Source organism: Chenopodium quinoa, unplaced genomic scaffold, assembly GCF_001683475.1.
Source record: "Chenopodium quinoa cultivar QQ74 unplaced genomic scaffold, ASM168347v1, whole genome shotgun sequence".
In the NCBI taxonomy this organism is placed as follows: Eukaryota; Viridiplantae; Streptophyta; class Magnoliopsida; order Caryophyllales; family Amaranthaceae; genus Chenopodium; species Chenopodium quinoa.
The window spans coordinates 2,168,649-2,181,722 of NW_018744502.1; the positions used below are offsets into that span (position 1 = coordinate 2,168,649).

Consider the following 13,074-nt stretch of genomic DNA (forward strand, 5'->3'; position numbering starts at 1 on the left):
CGGGGTTTTCTGATGTCCTGCGGGAGAGTTACAATTCCGGGACTGGTATCCTTGCGCCTGTACCTGCAAAACAACGGAGACTCCTTGTGGTGGGAGCTCCGCCTCCAACGGTCAAGTTAGTACTTGTTTGAGGAGTGATAAATGCGGAAAGTAAAGGTGGGAGATCTGGTTCCTCTAGGGGAGGAGTGATCAATGTGTTTTGGTTTTCTCTAGGTGAGAGTCATTCTGCTAAATCCCCTTTAATGAGGATTAATTAAGTATTTATAGTCTTGAGAAGCGTGCCAATTTTAGGTTTAGGTTAACCAGGGCAAATTGGGCTTCTCTCGGACTTTGGGCCTTGGTGGCCATTTTGCCTATTTGGCATATGGGAGGCCACGTGGCGTGGCCTAATTAGTCCATGTTGGACCTCTTAGGGTGACAAATGGCGGACGCTGATTGGCCCACGTGGTGGACACGTGGCAGGTCCGGATTGGTCCATTTGTCATGGGTAATTTTTACCCTAAACAGGTTCCATGGTTTCCACTACTCCTAGCACGGACGTTTTACGGGACGCGTGCTCGATTACCTTGGATATGACTGCGGAAGAGCTGAATGAGAAGTGCGGTACTAAAACCGTATGGCAGGGAAGTGGGGTGCTTACTGAGAGGATCGTGGAGTCGACCTTGGAGGCGCAGAGGCCCTTCAGTTTCCATTACAGGGCGTACCCATCGATTTGGACGTTTCCGACGGTTCCTTATCAAACCCGATCAAGTCTCTCAATCTCTGCAAAACCCATCGACAGCTGGCCATGCACTCATTGCGCATGAAGACGTAACCGACGAGGAAATTTTGATTTATCGGTGTCACACCAACTATCTCAAAGAACGGCATTCCGTATCGGTTGGTCTTGTTTGTGGAATCCATACCGATCACATACGGGTACGTCCGTAGGATGTCTACCATGACTGGATGCGCCATGAAGGCGTGCTGTAAAACGCCTTGATCATCAGACAATACCCAGTAGACATACTGACTCTGTCTAGCCAAATGTAGAAACTGCTGAACAACTCCTCTCCCATCTGACATCTCGGTTCTGAAGTCATTTCGGCAGTTGTAGATGTGTCTGATGTTTGGATGATCTTGAGGAAATTGCTCGACAATAGTCGCCATGATGTTACGCGGTGCTACCTTAGAGTTGGTCATGTTATGCACAACCTGCTTCGCTTATTTTACGATGGCCCTCTGGATACGCAATCATTGGATGGTTGTGGGTCCCAGTTACATCATTTTTCACTGTGATAAACCAACAGTCGTTGACAAAATTGTAAGATATCTTGATGTAGAAAGGACAACCATTGGCTTTGGTTTTCGTGTCCTTCCTTATTGCGTTCTCAAGATCTCTCGGCTTACTCCTGCGTCCCCGATCACATCTTAAATATCGATATGGCCGACCATCCCTCTGTTTGTTGAAAGACGATTTCACCAAAATAAATCCCAGATTTATTGCAACAGCATCCGCCCAACTAACTGCTTCATCAAACGTTCGAAAAACCTTGTCTGTCACGAAATTTGCACTATAATTCACACCGTCACCGCCGTCCTCAACCTCCGAATCCTTTAACAATAAACCAAACAAATGAGGCAAATATTAGTATTATAAATTTAATAATAATATGTTTATTAATAAAAAAAAAATAATAATAATAATAAAAACTATAATAACAAAAATAATAAAAATAATAAAAATAATAATATAAATAACAGTAACAACAATAGTGATAATAATTACAATAACAATAATCATGCTAACAACAACAGTAACAATATTATTAATAATAAGAATAATAAGAATAATAACAATAATAATAGTAACAAAAATAATAATAATAAAAATAAAAATATAAAAATCGATAATAATAATAATCATACTAACAACAACAATAACAATAACAATAATAATAATAATAACAATAATAATAACAACAACAACAACAATAATAACAATAATAATAATAATAATAATAATAATAATAATAATAATAACATTAGAAATATAAACATAATTAATAATAATAATAACTAACACAATATAATAATACTCACAAAAAAATCAGCAAAAATAATATTATGAATTGTGAAAGAATTAAAAAAAAAAAAACCGAATTTAGGGACTTCCGCCCATTATTTTCGGATCCTAGGAGAAGATCCGCCTAAAAAATCCGGAAGATCCTCCTAGGATCCGGAAATTCCAGGCGTATGTTGGGATCCGCCTAGAATTTTCCGGATCCTAGGAGGATCTTCCGGATTTTTTAGGCGGATCTTCCCCTGGGATCCGGAAAAAATGGGCGGAAGTCCTGAAAAAAAAAAAATTTAAAAACTACGACTTACAGATTCTTCCGACGACTGCTCCGGCGTACTAAAGTTGTCGTCGCTCATCGTCAATAGTGGGCCCCAAATTCCACACTCGGGATTTTAAAAATTGGTCGGAATTACCGTACAATGGTGGTCTCGGGTTTTTTTGTGGGTCGGGATTTTTTAAAGACAAGTGGGGGGTCGGGAATAATATTTAATTTCTTACAAGCTAAAGTGAGTCATGGTGGAGCCTTATATGGAAATAAAACACTCAAGGGCAAAATAGTCAATACACATAAAAATGCGAGCGTCATCCTGTAATTTGCGAACGACGAATAGCAGTCACTATAAATATAAAGATGAATATTTAAAAAAAAAATATATCTTTAGAGTGAGCTTGGCAGGTGTCCCTATTGCCCATTACTTTTTGTCTGGGACGCGCAAATCGTATGTGACATGTAATTGGTCGGCAAATTGTTGTCAAATCAGTTTGTCTAATGTTTTTTTTTTGTTTTTTTTTGTGTGTGTATGCTTTTTGTGTTTTTTTTAATGAAACATTTTACGGAGTAATTTTTACACATTTTACATGTGCTGGTGTGCTACTTTCTCTAGTCCACATTTTTTGCAATTATAGTTAATGAAAATCACAATTGAATTTGTTTTTTGCATTTGAATAGTGAAAAAAAAAAATCACACAATTGAAAAAATTTCTGATTGAATTTATGGTTTGACAAGTATAAAACTCAAAGTATTTCATTCAAATAAAACAAAGGAAGATCACCTTTCTCAAAATATAGATATACTGTGAATATTAAGACTATGCCAAAAAAAAAGTGTTCAAACAATTTTACTACATAAGAAAATGAAAAATGTTCAATTTATTATCAGATAATGAGAGTTATACATTCAACTAGAACGCTTGAATGGATCACTGCTCTCCAATTTATGATAGTCTAAAATCCTTAGCAATTTTGCATATTATTCCTGGATAGGCTTGGTTGAAGAATTGAAGTAATAATAATACGTTTCCCAAATCAAGTAGGCATTAAATATGAACAAGACCATCAAATAAACTAGTGATTTTCATGAAAGTTGTTAAAAGAAATTAAAATTCCACACAATTACACTACTTTTTATAAAAGTTCCCAACATATCATCCACGTCATCCATCTTATTTAAATATGTTTTTTTTATTTATTTTTTTTGAACAAAACCGCTATTTTTTTTCCTTGTAAAAAAAACAGTTTACCTTATATAAAACCGCTAATTCAATAAGCGGTTTATCTATCACCATATAAAAAGTGTGGGTTTAATATAACGTAAATAAACCGCTAATTCAATTAGCGGTTTTATGAAAGGTAAAACCGCTAATTCAATTATCGATTTTGCTCTAAATCAGGTAAAAAAAAATCATATTTAAAAAAGTTGGATGACGTGGACGGTATATATGGAATTTTGATAAAAAGTAGAGCAATTGAGGAATTTTGAGTTATTTTAGCCATATTCATGGAAATCGCTCTAAAAATTTTGGATTACTAATTCGATACTGTGAAGCTTAATAATATAGCACCATGCAAAGGATGGGATTTATCAAGGAGGATCAACATACAGCTTAAGTAACAAAATTACAGGAACTATTGTTTCTACATGTATTACACCGATCCTCTATCTGGTGTAAATATAAGTTTTATAGCACTTCAGGCCATAGGGCAGCAGCTTTGCTATTGGAAACATTTTCTGTCGTCAGAATCACGATCCAAGGTTTGTGGACATCTTCAGCGTCAAGTTACCAGCAAGCAGCTATCTTTTTAAATGTCGTGCTCTGACTGTTCTATATATACAATCAACGATGTTTCCTAGATAGCTGTTTCAATAGCTTAATGAGCTCGTAAGTCTTGGTGTCTTTACCAGAATACAGGCAAAGCTCCAAAGGAGTCAGATTGTCCTGAAACACATACAGAAAATGTGTTGAATAATTCATACGACAAGGTTAAGAAAGATTAATAAGATCTACATCGGAATACCTTTATTTTATTCTCAATGTAGCAGAAATGCAGAACCAATGCTAAAACCTAAAGGCTAGTACGATATCAATAGTTTCAATTTTAATTTTTTTTAACTAAAACAAGTTTTTGGAAACCATGTACATTAATTTCTAGTTTGCAGTAATACTAGTATATTTGACTAATTTTAGTTCATTATACTTGTACAATTTATGAGTTACACGGGCTATCATGCAATTTATCAAATCTTAAAATAAAAAATGACAACCGGCAGTGAGAATGAGCATGCCTTGTTCACTTGTAGTATATCCAAGTAAATCAAAGAACTCAAGGAAGAATAATACCGCATGATACATACTATACTTGAGTTTCAGATAGTGTAGTGCAGGTGCCTCTCCTAATACTCCAAATGTCGAAGCACTCCCGCATGATACACACTATACTTAAAGACTTTCAGATAGTGTAGTGCAGGTGCCTCTCCTAATACTCCACAGATTCAAGAGGCTTAAAATGTACTAGGGAGTAACCTTAGGAATAATCCCCGAATTCTCTCTTCACTTGGGCCACCCTAAGGTGGTGTGGACACTGGACAGGATAAAAACAAGCAGATGACATAGATAGAATCAGACTCTCAACCTCAAGGTTGAAAGAGGTAGTCTTCCCAACTAAAAAGCCTCAATTTCTTAAAGGCATTTTATGGAGGAAAGCCAGGAAACAAAGCACCTGAATGAATAAAGATAATACCAAGTATTCCTCAAGTGAATAAGCTAACAAACAAATCACCTAATGGTTCAATACACTTAAAACATTCTCAGAAACAATACCGGTTATAATTTACATCGAAAAGTACAAGAAACTTGCCTTGTTCTTTAGTGTCTTATCTGCTCCTTTCATTAAGAGGAGTCTCACAACATCTGTTCTTCGAGCCTGAACAGCAAGATGCAATGGAGTCCACCCATCCTTTAAAAGGAAGAACAATGTACATACAACATATGTTCAGAACTTTATTAATTAAAAAGTCGTCAACAAGCAGAAATGAAGGCTCGTACATTGTCTTGGAGGTTAATATTAACATTGTGCAGCAACAGTGTTTTAATAATCTGACTTGATGCGGTTCGAACAGCATAATGCATCAAAGTTGCCCCATCCTGCAAGCATCAGTAAAACATACCAGATCATCATCCTTTGCAGAATGATCACAAGAAGGAAAATATACTGGTAGCTATTCACCAATAACTACAAACAATCTGTCAAGTCATCACCATATGGAAACCTTGGAAGCTTAACAGTTCACATATTTTGAATGTCTGGAGCTAAATTGTAGGACAGCCAGTAAATAGACATAGTATAAAAGTTAAGGAACAGAACTGAAGTGAATCGATCATCAGATCTCAAGCCAGCTCTTGTTCTTCTACTAATCATGGATTTACTTTCAAAAGTTTTTGGAGTGATATAAGAAGAGATGTGTCAGCCTGTCATATATGTTTACGAAAGATAACATTCAATGGTCTATACTTTTCTCAGTTTTTCAATAAAACACATCTCAAGTCGTCCTCAAGCACTCTTGTGCATGTCAATTTCCATTATAGCCCTCAAATGTATTTGTAAACCCAAAGCTTAGCACAATTGTTCATTGAACTCCCAAATAAACAGAAAATGAGTGTTTATATACCATGGGCATGATTCAACTGGGTGAACAGAAGAAGCCCTACTTTGGGCATGCTCTCATGGAGGCATGGATAGGGTTGGCAAAAACTGACCCGACCCGAACCCGATCCGAAAAAAGCGGGTTAGGGTTGAGGTTTCCGACCCGAAAACTTAAATGGTCGACACGAACCCGAACCCGAAATTAAATGGGTTAGGTTAAGGTTGAAAATCTCAACCCGAAAACGACCCACTTAACCCGAAATAAATTTCAGGTCAAAATCAGGTCGGGTCAACCCGAACCCGACCTGATAACCCGAACTAATTTAAGTAAGAAAAAGAAAAAAAACGTAAAAAGCTTATTAAGCACAGCCCAAATTCACAAAGAGGCTTCCATATATAAACTCAATACCTTAAATGAACTCATTTCTCCTCATTGATCTTCGGCCGTTTTTCCCCTCACTTCTCTCTCTTTAATTTTCTCTCTTCTCAAAAACTCATTGTTGAATTCGACAGAGGTAGTTCCGTTAAGCCCAACTTTACCATTGTCATTTCCTTGACGGCTTGAATCCTTCACTCCTCCACGAATTCCTCTCCTTCATCAAAGGTATCTTGCTTCTTAATTTATTTTCTTTTTTTTTTTTTCGTGTTTTTTATATGCTAGTTTTGTTTATTTTCTAATTCTTCTGTTGTTAATTTTATATTTACTTGCTTCCGTTTATTTTAGTTTTTTACATGCTAATTTTCGAGTGTTATTACTAAATTCTGATGTTAAATGTTGTTGATTATGTTATTATACGGTTGTTTTTGCTAATTTTTTTATTGTTAATGCTAATTTTTATTGTTAAATGTTGTCTATGTTATGGTGATTCTTGCTAATATTTGTTGTTTACTTTTGTTTATCATGAGCATGCATGTTTTAATTTAGATCTTACTAGTTAGATCTAGATAATATAGTCTGATTTAGAATTGCATGTTTTAATTATGTTAGTGTTGTTTTTCTTTATAGGTTTGGCAGCAAGAAGTAGCCCACCCATGTTCAATTGGAAATGTTGTGGATCAATTTTGAAGCTTGAGGTGGTGAACAAGGATGACAGCCATGACAAATTGACAGTCCCAACATCGCCCGATCTTAATCCAAATGAAAATCTTATTGCATCTTCTATTATTTTTTGAAAACTGTAATTTGTGTTATTAAAACTTTATCTTTGGTTTGTAATTAGTGAATTACAATTTTTATTGGTTTATTATCGTTAAGTAGGATTGTTACTTTGTTAGACTAAGCTATTTAATTTTGGTTTGAATTAAAATGCTTAACCTGCACAACTTGTATTTGAAATGAAAAAAAAGTTATCCAGGTCAATTTTGGGTTAACCCAAACCTGAATATATCAGGTTTGGGTCGGGTTAATTTCAGGTCAAAGAAACCTGATTTTAACCCAAATAAAAAATTAGGTCAAATAAGGTCAATTTCGGGTTGACCCGAACCTGAAAATATCAGGTTCAAGTTAGGGTTTTCAACCCGAAAAATTAAATGGATCAGGTTCGGGTTGGGGGTAGCTGACCCGAAATTTAGGTGACCCGAGCACGAACCCGACCTGATCCATTTGCCAGCCCTAGGCATGGACCTATGTGGCTCATGAGCTAACATGTGTGCCTCAATGCACCGGGACAGCCCATGTGACCAAATTCCTCTTCAGTTCATTTCCTTCTTTGATTTAGAAAAATTAAGTCAATGGTTGAAAAAAAGGAACATCTCGTTTGCGGTCATAAGGTGAATTAATGAATAAACATCCTTGCAAAACTTTGAGCCTCAAAATCACGATACATATATCCATGACTGCATTTATCACCTTGGCTCATGGAAATTAGGACCCTTTGGGCCTTATTGTGCCTTGCACTTTTTTTAAAAGCTAATATCTCTACAGGAAGGCTTGCAGCTGATCAAATCAACAAAATTAGTCCCGGTTTAGGGTTTAGGGTTTAGGCTAAGCCTGCCCCATATACAAGGCATACGAGAGGCAGCTACAACAATGCAGAAAAATAAACAATACGATGGCGCACAAACTCAAACACAAAGCTTCAAAACATCAGGAATGGAGTATAAAAGATGGAAGAAACTTTCTTCTCACCTTGTCATGAGCAAAAGGATCAGCTGATTCTCTCAGCAAATAATTTATTATAGCCTGCTTTTTACAAGTTATTGCTTTATGAAGTGCAGTTAAGCCGTCCTGGCAAAAGAAATTGACAGACCAACATCAGACTAGAAAGTTAAGAAAAGTGAAAGGCACCATACATGAAAGCAAGATATTGATGATTGATGAAGGGTTGCAGCATTAATACAGCTGTGAGCCTAACCTGATCAGCAGCATTGATATCAACATCATGTTTTAACAAAGTATTCACAAGGTAAAATTCTCCAGATGCAGCAAGAGTATGCAGAGGCAGCCATTTTTGCTACAAAATCAAAATTCCCATTCAAATTTGGAAATGGTGAGAACAGTAAACATATCAGTATCCATGAAACATCACCCGTTGTTAAATTGTTATCATAATGATTAATAATTTAACAATACAATCAACAAAGCCTCATTCCATCTAAATGTTTAAACCCAGGGAACAAAAAAAATAATCTCAAGCATCATTTGAGAAAGCACTGGCCAAATTACACACGTTGGCTGCCTGATACAACTCTTTGTTTTCAAATTTAAACATAGGAAGCGAAGAGCTTACAGAAGTAGCAGCTGCAAGTCTAGGTCTCTTCGCGTTCATTAGGGCCTTCTCTTCCTTTGTAAACAACACTTGACCTTGACGTCCTACATTTGCAACAACATAAAAAGATAAACTTCAGGACTTTCCATGTTAATGGAATTGAATTTTATAGAATGAAATACCACCTTTAAATTGTTATATTACATGAAACTTGGATAATCTTGAAGTAGAAACATGACAGCCCACAACTTCAATATTATCCTAGTTCCTTTTCTCATAACAACCCCAAAAATAGTTTAACAACCCTGGTCTTTAACTACTGGTAAACTAAATTTCAAAGGATGTTTGAACAATTAAACAAATCTCATTTTCCCAGCAATTTCGAAATTCCATACTGCAGAATTACATATAATAAGTAAAGTTAAGTCCAAATAAATATGGCATAATTTACCAAAGGGGTAACTTTTACTTCGTACGAATTATATGATTTATCGTGACTAAACATGTCTATCCAATACACCTGTTGCATACACGATCTAAACATACTATAATACAAGTAATAATACAACGATGAGTTAAGAAAGCTAATACTACCATCAGATTTTTCACTAGGCTGATAGTTGCCACTGTTGAAGAATTCTGTAATGTCATCCAATCCTCGACCATAAACAACCCATCTCGGATTCTTCGGTTCAACCCTAGAAACTACAGTCTCTCTCCTATCTTTGCAACACCACCATCATCATCATCATCATCTTTTCCCTCCTTTTCGGCACGAAACGCAGGTGGGTTATCAAGAACAACAGGGTTCAATTGAGACAATTTCTCCTCCCTTAACCTCAAATACTCCTGCATATTCACATTAATCATCTTCCGCTTCACAACTTTCTGCCCAAATTCCATTTCCTGAGCAATTTTTCTCCTTTCTTTCTTGGTCAAATTGATTTCTTCCACAATCGAATTCCATTTTTCTGGGATTAAATTCTGGGGTTCAATAATTTCTGCTTGTTTTTGCCTTGATTTGGGTTTCTGGGTAGTTTCAGAATCTGAAGCAATTTGAGGGTTTAGTTCTTCTTCAAGATATGGGTCCTCAAAAACCCCATCTTCAAAAATTAAACAATCCCCAATTACCTGTTCTTCATATTCATCTTCATCTTCGAAATTTGAGGTTGCAAATTGGAAGTTTTGGGAGTGTGAAGGAAAGGCGTGGCAGAAGACATGGGATGAGAGAGAATTGAGGGGTTTGAGAGAGTTAGAGTGGGAAGAGTAGAGGCAGGAGAGAATGGATGGTGTGAAGAGAGATATTGTTTTAGGGTAGTGAGAATGGGTGAGTGATAACTATCAGCCTAGTGAGAGTTAGAGACAAATTTTATCACGCAGTTACGAACGTAATTTTATTTTATTTATTTATTTTTTTCACCTCTCACAGGTTTAATCAGAGTGGAGAGGTAAGAGAATCCTCTACTCCCAAGCATTTTGTAGTTAGTGAGATTCGAACTCGTGACCTCAAAGTCACAAGGTAAGTTCCCCACCAATTCCATCAAGCTTTGCTTGGTAGTTACAAGTGTAAATGAGCCCATATTTTTTTTACACAAACAAGGAACCATATTTACGGAGTATATTAATAGGCTAAGCCGTTATTATAATTGTTATAATTAGGTTAAATTCGTGCAATGCACGATTGTTAAATAATTTATAATGAAAATAACTTTATAAAGAAAGGTATAAAATATACTTGTATTTAATTAACTCCCAAGCATTAAAATGTATTCCCCTCAAAAAAAAAAAAATAATAATAATTAAATGGTTTTAATAGGCAATTTGATATTTTAGGAAGTTTACTTTTGTATAAAGTGAATGTCATAAATTAGATACAAACCTTCTTTTTCTATAACAATGAATTTTTTTAAGCAAATAAATTTGGAGGGAAATTTTTTAATAATACGTTGCCAAGTGTCATTTTTAGTTTTGCTTGTAGTAATATGTAATAGATTACAACTGGCACCAATAATTTGTACAAGGAAAATTGATGCTGCACAAAATAAGGCCTATGAGATAAACAATACTACTACCGAAGCCCATCCTGGTACTTGTAGACACCTAAAAATGTCTCCCCAAAACCAAACCCGATGATGAACAACCTTTCACCACGATTATTGGTCGGGTTGGGTATTTAATCTCGGGAGTGCTTCAAAATCCATATTTAGTCAAACATAATCAGTCCACTAATTAGTCCAAGCATTTATTCAAACTTAGTCCAACTCACATTGCAGCCCAAACCCTTTTTAATTCATTTCTTGTTATTTATTAATTAAGCCCGATTAACAAATAATTAAACCCTAAGCCTGAAATAAGTCCGGAATAGCTGAAACGGCGCCTAATTATCACGTGCTTAATGCTTAAGTAAAAGATAAAAATGAATTTAGACCGAATTTAGGAAAATTGATTTGCCGTGCCATGGCAAGTTTTGCCGTGTCACGGCAATTTGCGCCGTGACATGACAATTTTTAGGTTTAATTTCTTTGTGGCGCTTCAATTCTAGGGTTCCGTGCTTCACCCTGATATTTTTCTATAAATACGAAGCTGATTTCACCAGTTTCGGGGGCACCAAATAATCCTCTCTTCCTCTCTTAGACACCAACACACATTCTAATCTCCCTCTCTCATATTCTAAGCCTTAAACCTATTTTCCTAATTACACCATTCCTCCCTTAAGCACTCCTCGGAGTCCATACAACACCCGAAGTTCCATACTTAAACCAAGGCGTGAAAGGTAGAACCAATTAGGGGTTTGGACTAAATCAACTCTACTTTTATTTAATTTAATTTCAATTTGATTTATTGTTCTTTGAAGTTACTAACGTTTTATTCATGATGTAGCAATTTAAAGAAGCGTGGAACGTGAGTAATTTGTTTACTCAATTACTCTTATTATTTTTCTTATTGCTAGTATTATGATTAGGTTTATTGTTATGCTTTGATTTGACTAACGTTATTATGGTTAAATTGCTTCCAATGTTGATGTTTATTATATTATATTGATCACCATATTGCATGTTAAAAGAAATATGTAATTGAATATAACGCTTAATAAGATAATTTGGACGACCTGTTTAGGTTCCTTTTTAATCTTGTTGTTTAATCAAGTGGTCACAATATTTTAGAATTATATGTTGCATTAACGTTCAACCAATTTGGCCTAATTTATTTTGGAGCAAATTAAATCTTTGTTTGTGTGCCTTTGAGATCCCAGGAATTACTTTTCACAATAAGAATCGAGTAGAGGCCAATATGGGCGAATGTGACTCCATGACTCACTTTGTACCATCATCCCCGATCCTCCTTTCGTGGTTCCGAACCATATGGAGTTAGTAATCTCATGGATTATGAATGGGGTGTAACCTTCGCGGGTCAATCGTTGTCCCTTAAACGTGGTTGCCTTATAATGATCCGTGAACGGTTTACAAGTTCCTTACAATCTTGTTGGCGTCTCTCTACTTTGCTTTGTCGCTAATCATGTCCCTAATCGTATATTGTAAATTCTCACTTCCTATGAGTGCCATGGATGTTCACAACATGCTTAGGTAGGCGCGTTTCGAATGGCGCCTACAATTTGGCGACTCCACTCGGGAGGATTCTTGGTTACTTATCGATTTGAGTGATCGGTATTTAATTGAGATGAGTGGATGAGACTTGAAAGATTCTTAAATCGTATTCCTGTGATTAATTTGGCATGTTTGCATATGCATTGACGTTTTAACGTCGTATTTAGGTTCGCCCCGTAGGAAAAATCGAACAACCTGATCGCAAATGAAAAAAACAGAGGCACTGGTCAGATTTCCTAACTGTCGCGCAACGGCAAAATTGCCGTGACACGGCACAGATTACCGTCACGCGGAAATCTGTACCGTGACACGGTAATTCCTGCCGTGTTGCGGCAATCCTGAAATCTTTCCAGGGTTCTGCCTTTTTCTCGTTATTAGCTTCCTTCATTTTTTCTGAAAACCGTGTGTGTTCTACATACGTTTTAGCCCCGGGGGATTTAAGCTCTATCAACCCGAAAACGTTCATGACAATAAGGGTTCATCCAAGTTATTAAATCCACCCAAACCATGCAGTCGAGTTCGATTTAATCATGAACTTGTGGAGCCGTCCGTTGGCATACACCCTCAAGGGAGGCTGCCTTGCTAACGCGTCCAAACTCTTAACCATGGTACCCTTTTGACACCAAAAATCTTGACCATAGTGGAACATAGAACTTGACCTTAGGTTGTGAACTTTTCATTTCATCATCGTGAATAAGTGTTACTTGGCTTAATTGTTGTGTTGCTAACCCCAAGTGTGTTTGTTCATCTTGTTATTTTGACTAACGTATGAACGAGGGT

The 13,074-nt window shown here is 36.2% G+C and overlaps 1 protein-coding gene, 1 long non-coding RNA gene and 1 pseudogene across 2 annotated transcripts; 1 reads left to right on the plus strand and 2 right to left on the minus strand.

The window, feature by feature from the left end:
- Positions 1-681: 681 nt before the first annotated feature.
- LOC110698210 lies at positions 682-1,149 on the minus strand. The gene has a single exon (XM_021875610.1). It carries the CDS (start codon positions 1,147-1,149, stop codon positions 682-684), a length of 468 nt encoding a protein of 155 aa, XP_021731302.1.
- A 2,726-nt stretch (positions 1,150-3,875) lies between these two features.
- On the minus strand, positions 3,876-12,682 carry LOC110698212 (annotated as a pseudogene).
- LOC110697983 lies at positions 5,528-7,261 on the plus strand. The gene is made up of 2 exons (XR_002506620.1): positions 5,528-6,585; positions 6,988-7,261. It is a non-coding gene; the product is annotated as an uncharacterized LOC110697983 (long non-coding RNA).
- Positions 12,683-13,074: the final 392 nt, after the last annotated feature.

Bases quoted from the DNA above. Each gene is read 5' to 3' on its own strand.
- LOC110698210 (XM_021875610.1), bottom strand. From the start codon at position 1,149: ATGGCGACTATTGTCGAGCAATTTCCTCAAGATCATCCAAACATCAGA.